This window comes from Mustela erminea, chromosome 1 (assembly GCF_009829155.1).
Source record: "Mustela erminea isolate mMusErm1 chromosome 1, mMusErm1.Pri, whole genome shotgun sequence".
Classification (NCBI taxonomy): domain Eukaryota; kingdom Metazoa; phylum Chordata; class Mammalia; order Carnivora; family Mustelidae; genus Mustela; species Mustela erminea.
In genome coordinates, this window is record NC_045614.1 from 193,031,718 (window position 1) to 193,055,106 (window position 23,389).

A 23,389-nucleotide genomic window follows, 5' to 3' on the forward strand; every position below is an offset into this window, starting at 1 on the left:
GATCTTCAGATAATTCAGAGATGTACCTCTGGGTAAACAGTATGGCTCCAGGCTATATTTATAAAACAGATTATTCAGAAGGAGAGAAGAGCTTTGCACTTTTACTTGTGTTTCACCTATCCTTATTCAAATACTTCTTTAAAAGATTTACTTATTTGTTTGAGAGAGCACAAGTGAGGGGGAGGGTGAAGGAGAGAGAACCACAAGCCGACTTGCTTGCTGACTGGATCACCCAGGCACCCCTAAAAACTATTTTTTTAAATTTAAATTTTAGTAGTTAACATGCAGTACAATATTGTTTGGGGAAAATTGTTGAAGTCCTCATAACCCGTGAAGCATACCTGATTTTTTTTTTTTTTATTTTATTTATTTGACAGACAGAGATCACAAGTAGGCAGAGAGACAGGCAGAGACAGAGAGAGGAGGAAGCAGGCTCCTCGCCAAGAGGAGAGCCCGATGCGGGAGAGGAGAGCCTGAGGTGGAGAGCCCGATGCGGGGCTCTATCCCAGCACCCTGGGATCATGACCTGAGCCGAAGGCAGACGCTTTAACCCACTGAGCTACCCAGGTGCCCCCCCCCCCACCGATTTTTTTTTAAAGGTAAAAAAAACAAGGTAAATAGGTTAATAGGGGTATAGAGTGCATTCCGTAAGATTTCATAAATTTGTCTAGAGGGGGTTTGTAGAATTGGCTCTAGGACTTCTCTACAGATGCTGTCTACAAGTTATAAACAAGCCGATTTTCCAGGAAAATACAGCTGGTTCCTGAGAATAAGACCTGGTAGAATGAATAATATTCTCAGTATTCGCAAGTTCCTTTAAAGCAGGGACTGAGTGATGTTCTTATTTATATTTTCAGAATCTACATAATAAAATATGGTAGATGACCCTTGAATGTTTTCTGAATTGAATTCATTTCCTATGGAGATTCCAATAATGAGTTTCCTAGAAATAATCCTCATTATATGGGAATACTAACATTTTTAAAAGTCTAGCCAAAATAATGATACGTTAGAGAAGCAGGCTAAAAATGTGTGGTACAGATGTAACTCTGCCTAGGTATATTTTAGGCTTAACTCTGGTTCTTAAGCTTCTGCCCCCACATTCCCACAGTTCTGTTTATGCCGTTTCTCTCGTGACTCTATGTAGCGAGCCTACCATGGCTCTTTATAGGCCGCTTCTGGGGACTTGTTGATTTTAAATACGTTTCTAGAAATGAATGTTCTGCATATCTTTGAAATAATTTTCTTTAAATATTCTTCTAAGTGTGAATGTAATAAGACTCATCAGTAAGGCAAGGTATTAAATATTTCTGAAAGAGGAGATGTTGCTCCTTTTTTTTTTTTTTTTTTTAATAGTAGATTTAAGATCGTAGATTTAAGATCCCGAGTGTGGGGTTGGGTTAACTGGGTGAGGGCATTAAGGAAGGCACGTGAGAGGTGCCTGGGTGGTTAAGTGTCTGCCTTCAGCTCAGGTCGTGGTCCCAGGGTCTTGGGATTGAGCCCTGTATTGGGCTCCCTGTTCAGTGGAGAGCCTGCTTCTCCCTCTCCCTCAGCTGCTCCCCCTGCTTGTGCTCTCTTTCTCTATCAAATAACTAAATACGTTATATATATACATATATATATGTAAAGGGCATGTGATGTGATGAACAACTGATGAATTATTGAACATCTGAAACTAATGATGTACTCTATCTCGGCTAATTGAATTTAAGTGTTTTTTGTTTTTTGTTTTTTTTTTTAAAGGAAAAAAACATCCTTATGCTGTAACAGAAAGCTAATTGGTTATTGGGGTATCTCTCCTCTTAAAATGTTGAAGAGCATAACCAGGAAATACACATAGGTAGAACACTCCCAAGCCCTCCCAACCCCTCCCAACCCCTTACTCAATGTGAAGGTGGACCAAAGAAGCAGGTTCAGAGTACCTGTAGCATGTTGGGTCTTCTTTAATGGCCAGATAGGTGAATGAAATACTTAACGTCAAGAACTTAGAGCACGGCTGGAAAATCTCTTATGTGGAGGATAACCACTTAAAAATCTCAGTGATGTACCCATAGGACAAATAGATGATGTGAAAGATACTTTAGATACAGAGATATTACATACCTCCGTAGAAAATTGGTAATCTCCAGCTGTATTCCACATGGAAGCCTGAAGAATATATTAAGCTGAGGGACCAATTAGTGTATAAAGGGTCAATTAGAACACAAAGAAAATAGTGTGGTCTCTATTAATTGAATTCCTACTCTTTATAGCAGGCCAGCAGTGATGAGACTTCTGTAGGGTTACAGGATGAACAAAAAACCTTGTATGTATTTACAGACACACAAAGCCAAACTCTTTGTGCTCTTGTTTTTAACAAAGTGGAAATTCCCTACATGTACAATATGTAGAGTATGAGTTACATGAGCCTTCCGTACAGAAGAACAAAGTCTAACCAGTAAAAATTATATTGACACAAAAAAGTTTGTTATGTTAAAAACAGTATATTCAGAATAATTCTTTTTCTTTATAAAATGTGGGTAAAGTCTGGAAATATATAATACTAAAAATATTAGTAGTACTTCTCTCTGGAGTGAAAGAACTTTTTATTTTCCTCATTTTGGTTATTTGTTCCAGTAAACATATTTTTTACCCTTCTGGTTATACAAAATGAAGATAAAACCTCTTTTCTTTTTCATAAGGATCATGTATTATAATTTGACTCCCTTGTATTTCTTCCACATCTACTTCCCTGTGAATACTTTGTTTTATATAAACCATATTATTCCCCATGACTCTTGCTTGTGAGGACCTTTCCTATCTTTATAGCATCTCATGAAGCATCCATCATTTAAAAAATATCCCCTGATGATGAGTATTCTTGAAATTTTGCCTGGTCTTTAAGAACTTTCTCATATCCCAAAGTCTTTATGAGTCCCCCTAATATTACCCCTGTGGCAGCTATTATCTTATTTCCTCTTAATCCCAACTATTCTCACTACCACATTTATGTTGTACTTATATTTTGGTTTATTTACCAAATAAAGCCTCATTAATAAGAAGAATTTTATAATCTTCTGTCTGGTTTTGGTAGCCTTTTGCATGTGCTAGTCCTTCTGCCTGGAATTTCCTTTCTCATTTCCAAGATAGTCCTCTCTACACATTCTTCAAGATTTAGCTCAGTTGGCATTTATTCTAGGAAACCTTTCCTAACATACAACAGCATCCCAAGTGTATGTATTGGGCCCACAGTGCTTCTGTAGAACCTTGTGTGTGACTCTGTTGCTGCATTCAATACTTTGTATTGTAATGGAGTATATATTTATCTGATTTTATTGGGAGTTCTTAAAGTGAGTGAATTTTATGTCAGTTTTTTTCATTGCTAATATAAACAGCCCAGGCTCAATAAACATGCTGGGTAAGGTTTGGGTTTTTGTTTCTGAACTCCCAGATGTTAAATCTTTGTAGGTTCACCCAGGCTCTGTATAGCACCACTCAAATGTAAGTTCCCTGGAATGTTACATACACAAAGAAAACTCTAGAAGAAATAGTTCTGTTGTATGACATTTAGCAAGATCATTCAACATTACCCATAAGATTTTTAGGCTCAGATCCCTATGTGGAAGGGAATCTTAACACTGGGGACCTAAGATATATTTGACTGTGTTGATCAGATAAAATTACTTTTGTTCCTAAGGAGTTAAATTTTACATAGACCGTTGATGTTTCAGTGTGTTAGACCAGTGCCAGACTAGATGGATTTCTTGGCCCTCGTTGCATTAAGTTCTACAGTCAGCTAGAGGAATAGTCTAAAATTTTCTTCACCTTATCCATCATACAGGGCACTGAAAGAATATTGCAGTGTAAAGTCAAGAAATACAGAAATAAGGGCATTCGACTTCTTTAAACTTCCCTCCTATCATATAGATTGTAAGCATTTTCCTTGTCATAGTGTATTTTACCTCCGTCATCCCAGTTATACATGCCAAAAACTTAAGTCATCTTCACATCAGTCTCCAAAGCTTTGTGTTCAAAATACATCTTCAGTATTACTAATTCTCCCTACCTCTCTTGCTGCCTCTGTTGTCCAAAAGCACCACCATCTCTTGCTTATACCGCTCTGGTACCTTCTAGTACTTTCACTGACCTCTGGTTTTACTTTCCTCTCTAATCCATTCTCCCCCACCCCCGTTTTTTTTAACTTGCCACATTGCGGGGTGCCTGGATGGCTCAAGTCAGTTGACCATCTGCCTTCTGCTCAGGTCACGATCTCAGAGTCCTGAGTTCGAGCCCTGCATTAGGCTCCATGCCCAGCAGAGAGTCGGCTTCTCCCTCTCATTTTCACCCTCCTCCCTCCTAGTGCTCTCTCTCTTTCTGTCTCACATAAATGAACACAATCTTCACCCCCCCCCAGAAAAAACCTTGCCACATTGCTATTGTATTTAAAACATTTATTTACTTCCTTTTACCCTTAAAACTTTTTATTAGATTCAAAGGTCCTTTGATTTTGCCCCTATCATCTCTTGCTGTATCTCTCCTCTTACACTATATTCCAGCCACACTGGCCTTTTTTCAGATCATCGTTCCATCAAGGAATGGGATGATCGACCTACCGTCCTTCTGCTGAAAGGTCAGTTTATCTCATATTCCATAATCTGAGTTGCCCCTCCCCCATTTTATTCCTAGCATGTATTGTTATAATATTGTCACAGTTCGTATGTGTGATTCTTTGGTTAATTACATTCTCCATACTTTAAACTTCATGGGGTGAGAGACTGGCTTTGTTCATACTGCGGAGTCCCATTGTCTAGCCTAGTGCCTGGCACATAGTTAAATACTTAACTAAAATTTATTGGATGGATGTACTACCATGCATATGTGTTGAAATTACAGTATTTCTTTTCGAATAATATTTCACTTTGAAAGTTTTTTATTTTTTTTAAATCAAATATTGAAAAGGGTAGCATTAGCCCTGTTGTATCAAGCCAGTTGATTTGGAAGGGCTCACCTAACCAATCCCAGTAACACTATAGAACATTTTAGTGTACTTTATTATTCTTTCTATCCATTACTTTTTGTTCCATTAAGTTATCATATGCTTCTTATATGCTAATTGTTGAAGAAATAGCAACACAAGAAGGAGATAGTATCCCTACTTTTGAGATTCTTAGTCTAGCAGGGGATATGGGCTTAAAACAAATACAGTAGTAGTCAAGTCCTAATTGTGGTAAAGTGCTATTAAAAAGAAGAAATAAGTTACTTTAGAGCAGTGGTTCTCATTTCAGAGTGATTTTGCCCCCCAGGGGACATTTGACAAACTGAAGACATTTCCAGTTGTCACATCTGGAGGGACAGTACCACTTGCATCTAGAGGGAAGATGCCGGGTGCACGGGACCACTCCACACCAAGGAATCAGAATGATCTAAAATGTCAGTAGTGCCAAGAACCTGAGAAACTCTGCTCTAAAATTGGTGTAATTAGGAATACTTTCGTATGGAATTGGTATTTAAACAAAAAGACGTATAGAAGTTCTTAGTTGGGAGACTGAGAGTAGGTTGAATATATAGGCAGAGGGAAGAAAACATGGAAAGATCTAAAGGTTGAGAGGGAAAAACCTCTTTTTTGTGTATTAGATAACCTGAAAAAGGAGAGCAAAGAGCAAAGGATACAAAGTTATGTTGGAGAGAAAGGCAGAGGCCCACTTATATAAAGCATTTGGGGTTGTGGATAAAACATCTAGTGGGACATTCAGAGTACATTGCTGCCTTGGTGTGTCTGAGCTCAGAGCCTAGATGATAGATAAAACTTTGAAAGTTCTTTGCAAGGATGGTATTTGAAGTTTTGAATTTGTTAGAATTGGTTTGTCAGGTTGTAATTGTTTTTCCTCTTACGACACTCAATTACCAGGGCAGGTTTGGAAAAAATAGGTCGATCAGGTTCATTCAGGATTAGGTTTGGTCAGGGAGGTGTGAAAAAGGATTTTGTGGCCAGAGAAATAGCTACTGTGTACTCTGTGGAAACTCAGACCAGGATTGTTATACAAACTAAATGTTTCTTTCTTTCTTTTCTTTCTCTCGTTCGTTCGTTCTTTCTTTCTTTCTTTAATGCTGATGATACTCCAAAATGAGATTTTTGGTATTTATCATGACAGAAAAATTTGCTATGAATTTCTAACCATAGACTATGAGAAAATGAGTATTTTCTTCAGTAATTGACTACTCTTGAACCTGATTTTGAGGGGGGAGGTTAAATTCTGTGGTAGGTGCTATATGTTGAGCGATATATTAAATAAAAGTAAAATTGGTTACTCTCTAACTTTGAATTAGCATTAAATAACAGATTCATCTTAGATAGCTCTCTGTGATTTGTATTAGACGTACAACTGATTCTTTTCTTATGAAGCACAAGCAGGAGAACCAGAATATCTAGAGCAGCCGTCAAGAAGTGATTTCTCAAAGCACTTGAAAGAAGAAACTATTCGAATAATTACCAAGGCATCACATGAGCATGAAGATAAAAGTCCTGAAACAGTTTTGCAGTCGGTAAGAACTTTTCTTTGAGCTCTGGGAGCATAGCCATCTTCATGACATTTCCAGCAGTGTCTCGGAGAGCAGCCTGCATGGGAGTCAGGGGAGACAGGGCCAAGGGCAGAAACTAATGTTAACATGATCAAGGACAGTGCTGTTACCTAACCCTCAGGCTGTAGCTTCCTCAGCTTAAGTTTTTAATGCTGCCTTTTTTTCCCCCCTTCAAGGATATGTTTATTTATTTTGAGAGGGAGTGCTTCAGTGCCCAAGCAGCACGGGGCGGTTGGGGCGGGGGGCAGAGGGAAAGAGAGAGAATCCTCAACCAGAATCCCTGCTGGGCGCAGAGCCCCATTTAGGGGTCAGTCCCAGGGTCCTGGGATCATGACCTGAGCCAAAATCAAGAGCTGGCCGCTTAACTGACTGAGGTGCCTAAAAATGCTTCTTTTTTCAAAAAAATTTCTCTATTCCTGTTAGGGACTGATGAAAAATCATAATCATAGTCTAAATTGATCATTTGATTTGGAACTTAAGAGAAGTATAAAATTTAGCATTATTTTCTTTTCCCCTCACCCCTTCCCTCTGTCTTTAGTCTTACTACATTGGAGTAGTTGGGAATATAAGGTAGTAATTTTCATTGTCCCATGGAATATGTTTAATAGTAAATATTGGAAGTTCTAGGTTCGAGTATTATTAGCAGGATAAATGTGATCTTGCAAAGTGGTTTATGTGTATTTCAGTAGTGTCCAAACAGAATTGTCCTTATAACCTTCCTGTGTTGTAGCTCTTGAATTGTATGTTTTTATAGCAATAAATTGAGTACATTGGTATTGTACTGTGTTTTCAGTGCGTATGACCTTCTGAGAGATGCTATTTCAAGAATTTCATCTTACAAAAACATTCACTTTCTGTAGTCATTTTTTTTATTAGTAAGCACAAGCGGCTATAATGCAGGTTACTTGATAGCTAATTTTAGTATTTGAAGATTACCTACCTAGAGAACTAAAGGGAACAGGTCACACAATTTTTCTGTTTCTTATTTTCTTAAGATTTTATTTATTTATTTGAGAGAAAGAGAGATTGAGAGAACAAGTGGGAGGAGGGGCAGAAGGAGAAGCAGGCTCCTTGCGGTCTGGGAGACTGATGTAGGACTTGATGCCAGGACCCTGGGATCATGACCTGTGCTAAAGGTGCTTAACTACTGAGCCACCCGGGTGCCCAGGACATACATGCAGTTTTCCAGCACAGTTTTCTACTTCGTGAACTTAATCTCAACAAAAACCTGCTAATTGCAATGAGGTCTTTAATGTGATAGGACCTTGATTAAGAAAAATGTTCGATTAATGAGGTATTCTGTTATGTTTTGATGAGTGAAATAATCAGAATTACTTTTTTTTAAAAGATTTTATTTATTTGACAGACAAAGATCACAAGTAGGTAGGCAGAGGGGCAGGCAGAGAGAGGGGGAAGCAGTCTCCCTGATGAGCAGAGAGCCCGATGCGGGGCTTGATCCCAGGACCCTGGGGTCATAACCCGAGCCGAAGGCAGAGACTTTACCCCACTGAGCCACCCAGGTGCCCCCAGAATTACTTTTTTATTTCACTTCCTATATGAAAATTTTTGATTATATCATTTTACTATAAAAATGTTTTAATATAGGTTTGTTTTTTTATTATTCCAAATTTTGCAAATGTCCTGGAGATTATAAATGAGCTTGAGATGAACCCTTGCTAACTCTTCTAAAGCATTCCTGGAAAATGTTTCTTGTAATATATCTGAGATGTCTAACTTCTTGGGGAGTGGTAGAAGAAGAAAACTTAGGGAGCTAGAAAGGGCAGAGAAGTAGATGCAACTACTGGTCTAAAAATGTAATTGCTTGGCTTTTTGCTAATTAGGAATTTTATTTTTAAAGCCTATGTTATGGTTAATAAGTATCATCCTTTTAACTGTAACCAGAAAGCCAAAGGTATTATTTAGCTTAATATAGAAACGTGATTTGTTTAGTTTGTTTAATCATCTATAACATAAATTTGCAGGTAAATTTGCAAATATATAATATATTTTATACATAACATTTATATGTATAATATATATCATATACATAACTAATATATATATAATATAATACGAATATCATAAGCCTATAATCTACTTCACCTTTACTTGAGAAAGGAGAATAACATTGAGAGAATATGATAGACAGCTAGCATAAATGTTTTTCCATTTGGTGCATCTTCTGGAGTAGTACCAACAATAGGCCCGAGTTGTTTGTATAAATGCTAAGAATATGTTAATTGTGGCTGTCTGAAGCAGCCTGTTTTTGGTCTCATGATTAGTTGCTTCGGATCATAATAACGACATACTGGTTTTTCTCACTTAAAAATATACCTTAGAAATTAGATTGTGTATGTGAAAGGAGTGTTCAGACTTTGGGATTAGATAGTCCTGGGTTTTTAAATATGGGTTTTGCTTCTCACTAGCTATGCAAACTTGAATAAGGTGCTTAATTTTTCTGAACACCAGTTTGCTTTTATATAAAATAGAGATCATTGTGGGATTAAATTATTTTTTTGAAGGTACCTAGCATTTAGTATAGGTACTAAGCAGTTGTTAGTTTGTTACTTAAATGCAAATCATTTTACAAATATACAATATATTAAGTTCCAACCTTAGCTTAAGAATTTCCTGGAAAGTATAGTCACAGAAAGCATAGAGAAATAGTCTCTAGACATATACACAGCTTACTGTTTAGAGGGATCTGTTTAATTTTAAATGAAATATTTTAAAATTTGAAAAATACAAAAAGCATACTTGAAGAAAGAATCACATGTACTCCCACTATTCAAAGCTCAAATCATGTAATATATTAGTTTTTTTTTTTCATTTTATTTTTATGTACAGGTTTGGGATTTTTTTATGTAGCTGAAGTACTACTGCATATACAGTTTTGTTTATGTATTGCCTTCTCTTCTCTAATCATTTAACATGTGACATAACCATTTCCCCATGTTGAAAATTCTCTGAAAAACTTTAATGGTTGAGTGTTAATTCCATTGAGTGATTAAATTGTTATTTACCTCCCTCGCTGTGGATTTGTTTCTACCTTTACCTTATTATAAGTAGGCCATTAGCAATGAAATGTTCTCCATATTTCAGTTCATTTCTTTAGAATGGATTCCCCATAGTTGAATTACTGGGTTGAAAGGTAGGGGGCCGTTACTACAACATGGTTGTAGTTATATAGCTTTCTAGTCACTCTTTCATGAAAAACTACTTTTTAAAGCAATCCACTTAATGGATTTCAGGCCATTAATAAAAATATTTGTATTTTAATTCTTTTGGGAATGTTTATTAACTGAAACACTTACTAACTCCTTTCAAGTTTAGCTTTTGTTGAGGTGTTTATGTAAAAGGGCCTGACAATATTAGAAAAAGATAAATACACCTGTACTTTCCTTTCCTTTATTGAGTCCTCAAATTCTTTATATGGAAAATTTTTATGGTACCTTAGGATATCTAATTAGACTTGATGAATAATACAACAGGATTATTATATTCACCTAAGTTTCTTTGGTTTCTCAGTTTGCATGTATATAACTTACCAGTATTACGCTATAGAAACTCTCTGTGGTAACTGAAAATGTTTATTAAACATTATTTTTTCCTAAGTGCAACTTTTTTTTCCAAAACCCATATATTGTTTTATAAGGATCAATATACAAATACTGATCAGTTTCACAGTTGCTACTTGACTTAAATTTATATTCTCTCCTTAAGATAATACCGCTTTAGATTGATTTGATTGTGAGAAGTGATTGACCACAAAGTCTAGACAGCTCTCCTAATTTACCTGATCAAATTTCACTCTTGTGGTTAGAGACCCAGCATAATAATTCTTCTTTCATAAGCATATCTCTCTAGGTATGTATACTAGTCATATTGGGTTATTCTATTCAAATAAAAACACTTTAAAGTAGTGTAATATTATTATAATACTGGTAATACTTGTCATTATAGAAAACTATTATATATGAAGTATTGGATTAGCTTATCTCTTGTGATCACAACAAGTTTGCAGGTTGGTTATTTCCTCTTGAAAAGTTGAGGACTCAAAATAAGGAAACCTTTTCAAAATATGTTATGCTTAAAAGTAGCATTTCTTTTAGAAGGGGCAGTGTCAGTCTTGGCCATTAGTTTTGCTTTATTGTTTAAACTCTTTTTGCATATATACTTCTGGAAAGTCATAAAATGTTTTCATCTCTAGAATTTACATATATTTCAAATGAAATAAAGCCTTTTTAATTGCTTTTATTACAATTTTGTTTATGTCAAAACTAAAGTTTATCTTTTGCTTCAGAAAACTAAATGTGCAAACTGAAATTACTTAAGCAAGCTGCTTTCAAGCACCTTAAGTACTTGGGAAATTTGTTTGTAGGTACATAGTGAATATTCTAATTATAAATTTATTCAGTAACATAAGATCTTTTTGAAATCTGGACAGTATTTTTGGATGAACCATATTAGTATCTTTGAGTGGACTTTTCTGGATTTTATACTATCTTCTACTCTTAGTGTGGAATTTGTTACCAAAGAAAAGGATGAAAAGAAAAAAATCTGATTGAATTGTTAAAAAGAGATGTCACTTCCCAGCGTCTTTTTCAGAAACAAGAATTCATCAGAAATACATATAAATACATCGTACAGTGCATACAGAGTGAGCTAAACACAATAGACTATGGATATAAATTGGATATAGTATTAATTCTTAGGAAGGATAGAAAAGTAAAACCATAAAAAGAAAACCTACAAACTCTCATGGGTTCAGAGGAGGTCATGTCTTGTTTTGATGGAGTTGTCAAGAAAGGATTTATAGAATTACTAGAATTAAAAAAAAAATAAAAACCTCAGCTGTAATTTACAGACAGCAGTAGGAAATATAACTACCACTATTTATTATTTTTAAGGATTTGGTATCCAAAATGCTTTGTAGAAAAAAAAAATTAGTGGTTGAGTTGTAAAAGGAAAGTTATATATCTTATGTTACTACTTAAGGCATTCACTTCTAATGTTGGTTTTGGGTGGTTTCATCTCATACTAAGCAAGTATAGGTATTTTTTAAAAACTCAGGAATCTCTGCCCTTTTTACTTGATATTCCATTGTTCTTTTTTCTAATGTTCCTACTAATAATTTTTTTTCTGCAGAAACCTGAAAATACCACAAGCCAACCACCTTCTAACCAGCAAGTTGTAGAGGTGGCGATTCCCCATGTAGGGAAATTCATGATTGAGTCAAAGGAGGGGGGTTATGATGACGAGGTACCTTTATTGTAGACCTCTGCACTGTTCCTGCTTACCTGTGTCTGTTTAATACACGTACTTTGGGCCTGCATGCACTTTCACATTTATGTGTATTGCTGCATAACATACAGCTTGGCCACCCATGGTCTGAAATTACCTTACCAACTGCTTACAGAACTTTGAATTTCAAATGAAAATTTAAGTAGAAAGCTTATGGAATTTGTCAAAAGAATAATTTAATGTTTCTAGAGTTAATTCTTTTATGTAGACATATGATCAGCTTTTTCTAGGTTGATAGATTACAGTAAGGTTTGTTTAGTTAAGTAAAAAAAAACTTTGAACATTTAAAAATAATTTCCTGTTTTACTTGAATTCTGTATTATCATAATTCGCCTACTATTTCCTGCCAAAAAGTCTTACAGCCTGATTGCAGATAGATGGTGGGTATTTTTGCTTCTGCAACCTCCATGTGAATGTGAATGGAGCGATTCATTATTATCGAATGCCTTCCAGTGCTTTATACACTGTTCTTGAGAATCCAGATGAAAATGTGCTATTGTCCTTGTACCATCAGATCCCCCCCTTTTTCTCACTTTTTTCTTGAGACTCCTACATTTGATCTTTCTTATATTTGAGGCCAGGGCCAGTAAAGCTGTTTCTGAATAGTATGGAAGACCTTGAATTCTATCATTTGTTAGTTTTTACTGGCATGGATGAGAATTTAATATATATCAAATAGTTTTTCCAAGCAACTTTATTTCAGACTTACTTTGAAGTTACAGTTAAGTGATTATGTAAGAGTTAATCATTGAAACCAGCAGTGTCACAAAGACATGAAGATTATTGTGCCAGTGTAAGAAAGCAATGGCCGTAAGGAGAATAAAAAGCTGGTTTATGAGATAGAAACTGGTCAGATGAATTTTCTGAAGCAGATATTAGGTATATTGTGACTCAGTGTATAATCAAAATTTGGGTAATAGTTTCAGTGAATCAGAGGTGTTGGATGCAATCTCTTGATTGCTCTAATAGCAAGCTTCATAGTACTCTGAGTTGTTTCATTTTGCAGGTATTTTAGAATGTGAACAGCTAAGAGTGATAAGCTATTTCAGAAACAAAGAAATGCTTAAGTATGTAATACTTAATAGCAGTACATTGTTCCAGTTAACTATTTCATTACCATGTTGCTGCTTGAAAATTACGGAAACTGCCATGTTTTTAGTAAAAATGTTAATTTATTGACCAAGTACCTGAGTGCTTGTTTTGGGGTAAGCCTTGTGGCATTTTAAAATTTAGAATTATGATTAATCATTTAATGCTGTCTTTTGTGTAAGTGCTTATGCTGTTGGCAGAGATGCATTTTGTTTTGTTTTTGTAACTGATTGGAGTGTCAGTTTAACCGTGCATGTACCTGGGAACTTTAAGTCGTGTGGATACAGGGCTGCAGCTCACAGATGTTCAGGTCATACTGTTGTGTAAGGGTGCCCAGCCAGCAGGGCAAAGTGGAGGTGAAATTGAGCTCCTGCTGAGCTCCTCAAACCTTAAAGAGGCACTTTTTTTAAATAAAAAGAGTGTTGCTTGTTCTAGGTGGTTCTCAGAGAGCAACACTTTTTGATTGTTTGTCAAGAAAGAGGTGGCTTTTTGGAATTCTTCAGTTCAGAAGAGGGTGGTTGCCTTTTTGCGGTTTGCACAAAGGTACCATCTAGAGCTAGCTGTGGCCCTGTACGGATGACTTTCAAAGATGCTTATATGTATATTGAACCATATCTGCCATAAAATAGGCAATGGTTAGTTTATAAGTAGTGAAAAACAAAGGACTTTTAGCTTGCATGTCAAGATGTTATTTTGGTTTTTGATACTTTTTTATGTTAACCATTCAAAAACTCTCACTTTGAATTCCTGTGGCAGATCATGATGACACCGAGCATGCAAGGTATTATCATGGCGATAGGTAAATCCCGGAGTGTGTATGACAGGTGTGGCCCTGAAGCAGGGTTCTTTAAGGTACAATTAACATTTTCATTTAATTTTTTAATGTTTTTAAATGAAATTCTTAAAATATTTTATTTCCTTGAATTACATTTTGTTTCCTATATAATTTCTCTTTTCCTATCTTAGCCATGGCCACCTGATGTTCTAAGGGTTTCTTTTATGCATGAATCTAAGAATAATTTTTTGTTGTTGTTTTATTTTGTTTTGTTTTGGTAACCCAGATAATTCAACAAAAAAAAAAGCATTTTACCTGAGTTAGCCTAATAGTTCACCTTTGGGTTGTTAGCAGAAATTTGAATTGTGTTTTTATTTGAAGGGAATAAAAGGTATTGATGAGTGAAAATAGAAACGGAGTAATTGCTTCTGGTATAGTTTGTTTTCTTCTCATTGGTAATACTATTTGTCAGTATTACAATATATATGTATATACATAATTTTTTTGGAATTTATTTATTTGTTTGACAGAGAGATAGCACAAGTAGGCAGAGTGGCAGGCGGAGGGAGCGGGAGAAGCAGGCTTTCTGCTGAGCAGGGAGCCCAACGAGGGGCTTGATCCCAGGACTCTGGGATCAGAACCTGAGCTGAAGGCAGCCACTTAACCTACTGAGTGACCAGGCACCCAGTATTACTGTATATATATATATATATATATATATATATATATATACACACACACACACACACACACACACACACACACACATATACATACATATATATGTATATATATATATATTTTTTTTTTAATTTCACCATCATTTGATTTTAAACTGCTTTCTTCACTTGGTTGTTTCAAAAATGATTTGTTCGTTTATTTTTATGTTTCTTACTCATTTAACGTTTTGTCCTGAATTTTTAATATCCTAGTCATTTCAAGAAATGTGAGATCATCAAGCAATTGCATTATTCCATGACCAAATCTCTTCCCCTCTAATGATGTAAAAATATTGGGGTTTGGAAGCATACTCTCAAGAAAGAATTCTTGAGACGTCTTCGTGCAGAAAGGTGGTTTTATTAAAGCACAGGGACAGGACCTGGGGACAGGAAGAGCTGCACTGGGGTTATGAGGGGTGGCTGATTATATACTTTCAAATTGGGAAGGAGTTAGGGATAGCATAAATCTCTAAGGAATTTAGAAGCAAGGTTTCCAGGACCTTGAGGGGCTAGCTGGTGTGAGGAAAAGGTCATTTATCACCATCTAGTAAGACCTTAGTCATGAGACCCTTCAGATGAGTATCAGTGGGCTGTAGGGTTAGAGGATGATTGCTGACGTATATCTTGGTGGGGGGTGGGGGTTAGAGATGAAGTTTCCAAAGGGATTTTTATATATTAAAGGAGACTTACAGGATCCTGGAGATCAGGCTAATGTGAAGATAAGGTTGCCTTCACCCTTAGCAGGGTGTTAACATCAAGGCGGTTGAGTTCTAGAGGAAGGTCACAAGCTCCTTATCTCAAGGACTTGTCAATGAGTGGGCTTTAAGTTGTAGGGAAATTTAATTTTTTTTTCTTTTGCTTTTATTATCCACGTCATCTTATCCAGATCTTTACAATATTTTAATTATAATATATTGATCTTACATTACCAAAAACTTCAAGTTGTTTTCACTTCTCACCCCTTTTCATGTTTTTTTTTCCCTTAAAAAAACAAAAAGGCTTTACTGAGATACAGTTCACTACAGTAAACTGTATGCTTTCTTTCTTGACCTTAAAAATCTCAAACTTTCCCTTAATTTTCTATACCCTGCCTCATCCAACTCAGTCTTCAAAAAGCTGCTTATTTTCATTATTTCTTTAATTCTTTAGTACTTGGGGTACTTTAGGGCTTGTGCATCGTAGCCTTATAATAGTAAATACTTTTGAACTTGTTAGAGTGACTGGCCATCTTGGTGTGCCCAAGACTGAGGAGTTTTCTGGAATATAGGATTTTAAGTGTTAAACAAACAGATCCCAGGATAAGTTATCACCCTATTAAGTAAGAAAGGTTTAAAAACTGCTGTTATTGAAAAAAACAAAACAAAACACAAAACTTTGTTTAAAAACTCAGTTTTTCCAGGTGGCCTATATTTTCTTTTCTTAAAATACACTGAATGTATGTCTTCTGAAGTTTTCATGCATTTCTTGTGGGAAAAGTATCTGTCATTTAGAGTAACACTGTAATGTTTTTTTTTCCAAGTTGGATATCTTTATGTTGAATTGGGAATTCCACATTTTTTAGATTGATACCTGCCTATATTGTAAAGAGCCAGCTAATTAGATACATCACAAACAACAGTACACCCCACCCCCACCTCCGCTGTGGTAACAGTTTCCGGTTATTTTATCTAATCCTCTTGGCATGAATTCCATATCTTTAAGTCAACACAGAATGCTTAAGTTTTTGTGATTCTTGGTTTACACATTTCCTGTTGAATTCCCTACTCGCGAATATGAACAATGAGCTCTCCTCCTGTGCTGCTCCCCCTACCCCATAGTTCCCACCCTTCCATCTTTCCATCTGTCTGCGCGCGCGCGCACACACACACACACACACACACACACACGTGTAAAATTCATCATTTGGATTAAAACGGAATTCTCAGTTTGTATTACTATTTCTTTGTATGCTCCTCAGGATTGAGCTGAATCATAAACATTACTTTGACCTTTTTCCCCCCTCAGCTTTCGTTTCCCTTGGAGTTGTTTTATTTTTTGCTTTCCTTAGTTTTCTATATGTATTACTGATGTGCTTCTAAAGTCAGTTTAGAGAGTTTAAAAGATTTAAACAACAGAATGTGAGAGATTTAAACAAAGTCTTTGTTTAAATCTCTCACATTCTGTTGTCGGTTTTAAGTCTTCCACATTCTGGTGTCAGTTTTACCTTCTTGGGGAAATTTATTTTGGAATAGATCTCTTCTGGAATACACATCTTCTGTAAGTCTGTTATTCCAGAGCTTTGTAACCTGTTTCAGTCTGCACTGATTTTCTTTTCTTTTTTTTAAAAATATTTTTATTTATTTATCTATCTATCTATCAGAGAGAGAGAGAGACAGAGAGACAGTGCACAAGCAGACAGAGGCAGAGAGAGAAGCAGGCTCCCCACCGAGGAGCCCGATGTGGGACTCGATCCTAGGACCCTGGGATCATGACCTGAGCTGAAGGCAGTGGCTTAACCAACTGAGCCACCCAGGCGTCCCTGCACTGATTTTCTTATACCCCCAGTGTATAAGTAATATCTTGTGATCTTTATTCACCATTACCTAGGATGTCCTTTGTGACTTGTCTTTTATATATTTTCCATTTTTTATATCTTTTTTCTTTTTCAGTTTACCCTCTGATTTTGAGGCAGCAGCAAATCTCTGAAGCTTATATCCATGTATATTTATTTTTACCTATCTGTAATTGAGAGGTGTATGTGTGTGTGTATGTATTTGTATATGTATATGTATATATATATGTGTATAGGTATATGTGTATATGTATGTACACATACATACATATACACACATATAAAATCTTACATAAATATCAGTTGTTTATTATTAATGTGTTTTCTGGTATAGGTAAATGATTAGCATTTAGAAAATTCTAGCTGATAATACATAATTTTAAAAAATATGTCATTTAAAAAATTTTTAAAAATTTTAAAATGGTAGTAATAGGTACACAATGCAATCATTCAGTAATACATAGGTGTCTAAATTAAAACTAATAATGGCAGTCTCTGCCACTGCTGTGTAACCACTGTGATCACTGTGTAACCTTTCTGATTTCTTCCTTTTGTTTATGCAATCATGCATATATAGGGAATTCTTTTTCATTTTTACATTTTACTATTTATATTATTTTGTAACATATCACTCATAAATATATTGAGGGCATTCTTAAAATAAAGGCAGTATATTTACCACATTATCTTTTCTACCTTCATTTATTATATATTACCCTCTTTTTAAAAAAAAGATTTTATTTATTTATTTGACAGAGAGAGGCAGTGAGAGAGGGAACAGAAGCAAGAGGAGTGGGAGAGGGAGAAGCAGGCTTCCCACTGAGCAAGGAGCCTGATGTGGGCCTTGATCCAGGACCACAACCAGAGCCAAAGGCAGAGAGAGGCTTAACGACTGAGCCACCCAGATGCCCCTGTAGTACACTCTTTATGGACATATGCACTGTTTTTTCCCATCTGCCATTTCTGTTTGAGTTAGTTGATTGTACCTTTATTTCATAAAGAAGTTTTAAAAACACTGCTTTCAAATCTTTCTCTCCTCTCTGGATTCTGGAGTTTCATTGCTATACAAAAAGTCTTCTTTGACCCAAGGTATTATAAGTTTTCAGTAGTAGTTTCTTAAAGTACTTTTCTTAGTAGATTTTTATTTTTATGAATTCAAATATACACACTATTTTTCTTTTTTCTGCTATCTTCATCAGGTTTTATCTTATGATTTTGTTAGCTTTAGTAAGTGAATTTGAAAGCTTTTTTTTTTTAATACAGTGGTGTAGTTTACATAGGAATTGTCTATTCCATAAAAGTAAGTTAGAATTTGTAAAACCATATGAGCCTAGGCCCCTTTTTTGGTTATAGATTTTTTTGATAAATTTTTTTTGGTGTTGGTTGTTCTTTCTGCAGTGATTGGCCTATTTAAACATTTTTTTGGTTTTTTTTGGCAATTGATTTTAATCATTGTCAACATTCAGAATATATATACAGAACATAGTAGCTAACATGATAGCTGCTTCTGTCTTGCTGTTTCCCTAAATTATACATAGTATACTGATAATTTTTATTTTTAGTATTTATTTTATTATTTACAAAATATATGTAAAACACAGGAACTAACATATGATAGCTGTTTCTCTTACTGTTTCCCTAAATTAGATATAGTATATTTGTGATTTTTATTTTTAATATTTATGTTTTTATACATAATTATATGTAATTATATTATAGTCTAATATAATATAGATACATCTATATCTCTTCTGTCCCATTACCAAAAAATATCTTTAGTGGTTTATTTTGTATTAGCTTTTTGGTTATAAGAAGTTTTTCAACTCTCTGCCTGTTTCTAAAAATGGACTTCCATTTATATTATGGTTAGATCAGTTTTTAAAATGTTGTATATGTTTGCTGGTGGTAAACCATGTGATGAATGTTGGTTTTTACAATAAAAATATAAATTAGAGAATGAAACTTATATCTGGGTAAGTGGACTTGCTGAGATTTAACCTCTTTATTAGGGAGTCATCAACTCACTCTCAGATACAATAGTAACCACAGGCCCTCACACATGGGAGTCTGCTCCCTATAAACACACAGTATGAGCTGGAAGAATAAGCGAGGAAAGATGCTTATCTGCGTTCTTTTCCCAGTTGATGATGTTGTGGTCAGTTTCTACTGTTAACAGAAAATTCCCAAATTCTCGTGGTTTAAAGAGAGAAGCTTTTGTCATGTAAAGATGAAATTTAGAGAAAGGCAGTATAAGACTGATATGACAAGCAAATATAAAAGCCAGAAGGAAAGTATTCACAAAGTACTTGTTACTCTATGTTTGTGGCAGAGGGAGGGTCATACCATAATTATAATCATGGGATTTGTATACTTTATTTACTCTGAAAGACATTAAAATGTTTTTGTGTGTTTTTTTGTTTGTTTGTTTGCTTCTGTTTTTGTTTTGGGGGGAGGGGCCTATACCTATTAAAGTGTCCTTAGGATTTTAATGAAGTATGAACACCTCTGTATTCATGAGACTTCTTCATGGTCCAGCAGTTGTTTCTAGTTGACATAACTTTTTTGGAATTTTAAAATGCCTAAAAAAAAAAAAGATTTTATTTATTTGACACAGAGAGAGAGATCACAAGTAGGCAGAGAGGCAGGCAGAGAGAGGGGGAAGCAGGCTCCCCGCTGAGCAGAGAGCCAGATGTGGGACTCTATCCCAGGACCCTGGGATCATGACCTGACCCGAAGGCAGAGGCTTAACCCACTGAGGCACCCAGGTGCTCCTAAAATGCCTATTTTTATTACGCTTTTGTTTATTCAAAAGTTGTAAAAGTATATTTATGACAGCATAAAACATGCCAAACAGTACAGCCCATGAGTGAGCAGCTCCATCAACGACCAGCGTGAACATGTCCGTGTAACTCCCAGTCGGGCCTGGAACATACGGTACTTCAGAAGCTATGCTTGTTTCTTCTTCCTGTCGCTTACTGCATTCTTCCACCACCCCAAAGAAGACATTCACTGGACCTCTAACAACATAAGAAAGTGTTCTTATATTTTATACACTTGGAATCTTTCACTATAGGTCCTTGTTTTGTCTGGCTGCTTTTACTCAACATGTTTGAAGCTTTAGCTGTGTTATTGGATATAGTTGTAGTTCATTCTCAAGGTATTCCATTGTGACTATTCTGTAATTGTCTTCCCGTTTCCTTGATGGGCATATCAAGACATGTTTACTATTGCTGATATCTGGGTACTGTCCTCAATTGCATGTATATTTTATAATTTTACTTTATTAATGATCTTATACCTTTCTTGTTTAATTTATTCCTATGCGTATAAAAAAAGTTTGTTTTTATGAATTGAGGCACTTATTCCTACTTATTCTACCAAGTTACAGGTAGGGTAGATAGTGGGAGAGCTAATTAATTTATTTTTTATTTTTTAAATTTTTATTTATTCATATTGAATCCAGTTACCTTATTGGGCTCTTATTTTTTTAGTTGATTCATGTCATTATTTCAGTACACTGACTCTGAATAATTATCTCATAATTGGGATAATTTCCATCATACTTGTTATTTCATTTCTGCTTTTTATTATGTTAACCAGACTTCAGAAAGTTAAATATGAAAATAATTTTAATGGCTATGTCTCTAGTGTTCTATTTTCAAGTATGATGTATAGTATTTTTTTATAGATTTCCCTTTACAATTTTAAAAACACTCTCAAATTCATAGTTAAAAGAGTTTCTTCTGAAAGATTGTAATCTTTAACCCATAGAATGTAAAGATTTTAACATTGACCCTCCCTTTTTTAAACATTGTAAACACTGTTTCTATATATTCTTTTTGTATACAATGTAGTTTATCAAAAATGGATGAGTGTTGGCATCTATGTTCATAGATAATTTGATCCCCAATTTCCTTTTTTATATTTGTCAATATTTTATATTCAGATTATGCTGGCCATGTGTAATCATTAAGGAGGCTTTTCCCTTTTCTCAGACTTTGGAGTAGTGTAGATGAAGAAATTATTTGGTCCTTGAAGACTTAACCGTACAGCTCTAAAACAAAGTGGGCCTGATTCCATTATTGGGTACGGATCTTGAGCAACCTTTTCAGTTCTTCTGTAACTTTACTGGGTCTCTTCAAAGACTTGGTAGTTTTTGTACCTTTTAAAGCAATTCTGTTAATTCATTTTCCTAGATGATCATCTGTTTAATTAAAAACTTATAGTTTATTGGCATAAAGTTATATGTATTACTTTTTAAACAAATTGTAAAGCTCATTTTGTTGTTGTTGTTGTTGTATTTTTGTCACCTTTCTGATATGTGGTGGTGAGTTTTCTCCCATACGTTGGTTTTCCATCAGCTTTTTGGAAAGAAAAATTTGGGGTCTTTTTTATCTAATTGCCACATTATTTTATTTTTCTACCTTTATTTTCTTTCCTCTCCTCTTCTCCCTCTTCGCTTCTTGAAATGCACTTTTTCTCTATTGGTTAAATTGGAAGTTTCCTATGTCTTTAGGTTTTGATATCCTATGATCCCAATTTTAATATGATTTTGATTCTTTTGGCCCAAGAATAATTTAAGACAGTATTATTTTAATTCCTAAGAGTTTAGTTTGGGAGTTGTCTTTATTTTTAATTCCTGTATGTATTGCACTGTTTTCAAATCATATTGCTTATATGATGACAAGTCCCCTGGGATTTGAAGTAGGTTTTCTTCTGTCTTTTGGTACACTGCCAGTTTTTTTTTGTTTGTTTGTTTAAATAGCCTATAAAAACACTTAATTTATATGCATACTCACACATACATACACACTCTCTGTGAAGTCAACAGATCTTATTTCAGAGATAAGAGCATTAAGACTTGGAGAAGTTTGTGATTTAATTTATATCACAATTAACAAATAGTATACCTCACTCTCTGATTCTTAGTCTGATTTTCCCTTAGACCTTTCTGTCTCCAGAATATATTGTATGTTTATATATTTGGTATCTTCTGTTGTATGTATATAGTTATAGCGAAATAAAGTCTGTTAAAATTACAGATTTAGAATATGATTTTGTATTATGATTTGGAAAGGTAGAAAAAAGTCTAGGTACAATCATTTGGATCTTTGCAACTGAAGATTTCAAAAGAGAAAGAAACTAGTCTTATTGAATGGGTCATCTACAGATAGATGGGGAACAGACAAGAAAGGACATCATGTATTAGGAGAACTTAAGGAATAAGGGCATGAGTGCATCTGTGGGGAGACAAGTCTGACCTAAGTGGAAGGAAGTCTTTGTTGAAGAGTCATAGGAAGTAAGACAGAATAGGTAACTTTGGACCTGAATAGTAGGACCATGTTAAAGGTCTGGTGAAAGAGACTTTTAAAAATGAATTGCGAAGCAGTTCCATCACCTACCTGATGACTAGTATTATATTTCATTCTGTAAATGTTTGGTGGTTTCTTTGCACTATCTGTGGTAGTTAACTTAAATAATTACCTTCATAGGCAGCCAGAGTATGGAAAGGACAAACACAGTTCTGCAGCAAGATTCTGAGGAAGTTGTATGAATTAACTGACAACTCAGCAGTGTTAACTTTGCTTGTAATGATAGTGACGAACTTGGCTAGATATAGTGGCGTGGAACATCTGTTGAAATTTTGAAGGAATAGATATGATTGCAGTATATTTTAAACATCAGAGAACTTTTTTAGAAGGACGTTCATAAATAAAAATAATCAATTATAAAAAAATAATTTGTGCTGGTGAAAACGTACTTTTTATGTGTTTGAAAAATCGCCTGTAGAAATTTAAATGTGCATTTTTACCTCTACTTGTTTAAATATAGATTTTAACTTTGGCGTTTACTTGTGCAAATTGGGAGATTCTTAAATAGAACAAAATTAAGGGATAAACATAATTTTAGAATAAAAGAGGGATATGTATTCCAGCTTGCTAATAGAAACCTCTTTGCTCTTTAGGAAAAATATACAATCTCTCTTTTGAGGTAAAAAAAAAATATGTAACCATTTAGTGTTATAATTTCTTATCTCTAAACCTACAGTATTACTTTAAGAGGCTCAATACGAATTTATTTTATTTTCGTCATACTAATTTTGGCCAAAAGGATAATACCTTGAAATATTTAAATATTCAAAAGAACTTGGAATAGTTTATGACAGTCATTGCCTGAAGACTATAATAAGGAAGAGCAGTTACTGATTTTTTTTTTGTTTTATATTCTCAAATTTAGTATAGTTTGGTTATTAAATGAATATGTGCGCCCTTTTTTTTCAAATTGGGAAAATGGGAAGATTTTAGAGTTCTAAGCAAAGCTTATGTATGCTAATTAGGTATACATTGAAGTGAGCCTTAATATGATCCTACATGTCAAAATATAGTTTTCATG

The 23,389-nt window shown here is 34.8% G+C and overlaps 1 protein-coding gene across 10 annotated transcripts in view; it reads left to right on the forward strand.

Moving 5' to 3' along the window:
* USP25 (ubiquitin specific peptidase 25) overlaps nt 1–23,389 on the forward strand; it is a 132,693-nt gene that overhangs the window by 95,587 nt on the left and 13,717 nt on the right. For 5 of the 10 annotated variants that reach the window (XM_032352690.1, XM_032352698.1, XM_032352707.1 and 2 more), the window contains 3 exons: nt 6,383–6,522; nt 11,707–11,820; nt 13,708–13,803. In XM_032352690.1, coding sequence (XP_032208581.1) covers nt 6,383–6,522; nt 11,707–11,820; nt 13,708–13,803 — 350 coding nt within the window. The remainder of the gene's footprint in view (nt 1–6,382; nt 6,523–11,706; nt 11,821–13,707; nt 13,804–23,389) is intronic. The other 5 variants (XM_032352732.1, XM_032352746.1, XM_032352738.1 and 2 more) reach the window with 3 other exon arrangements.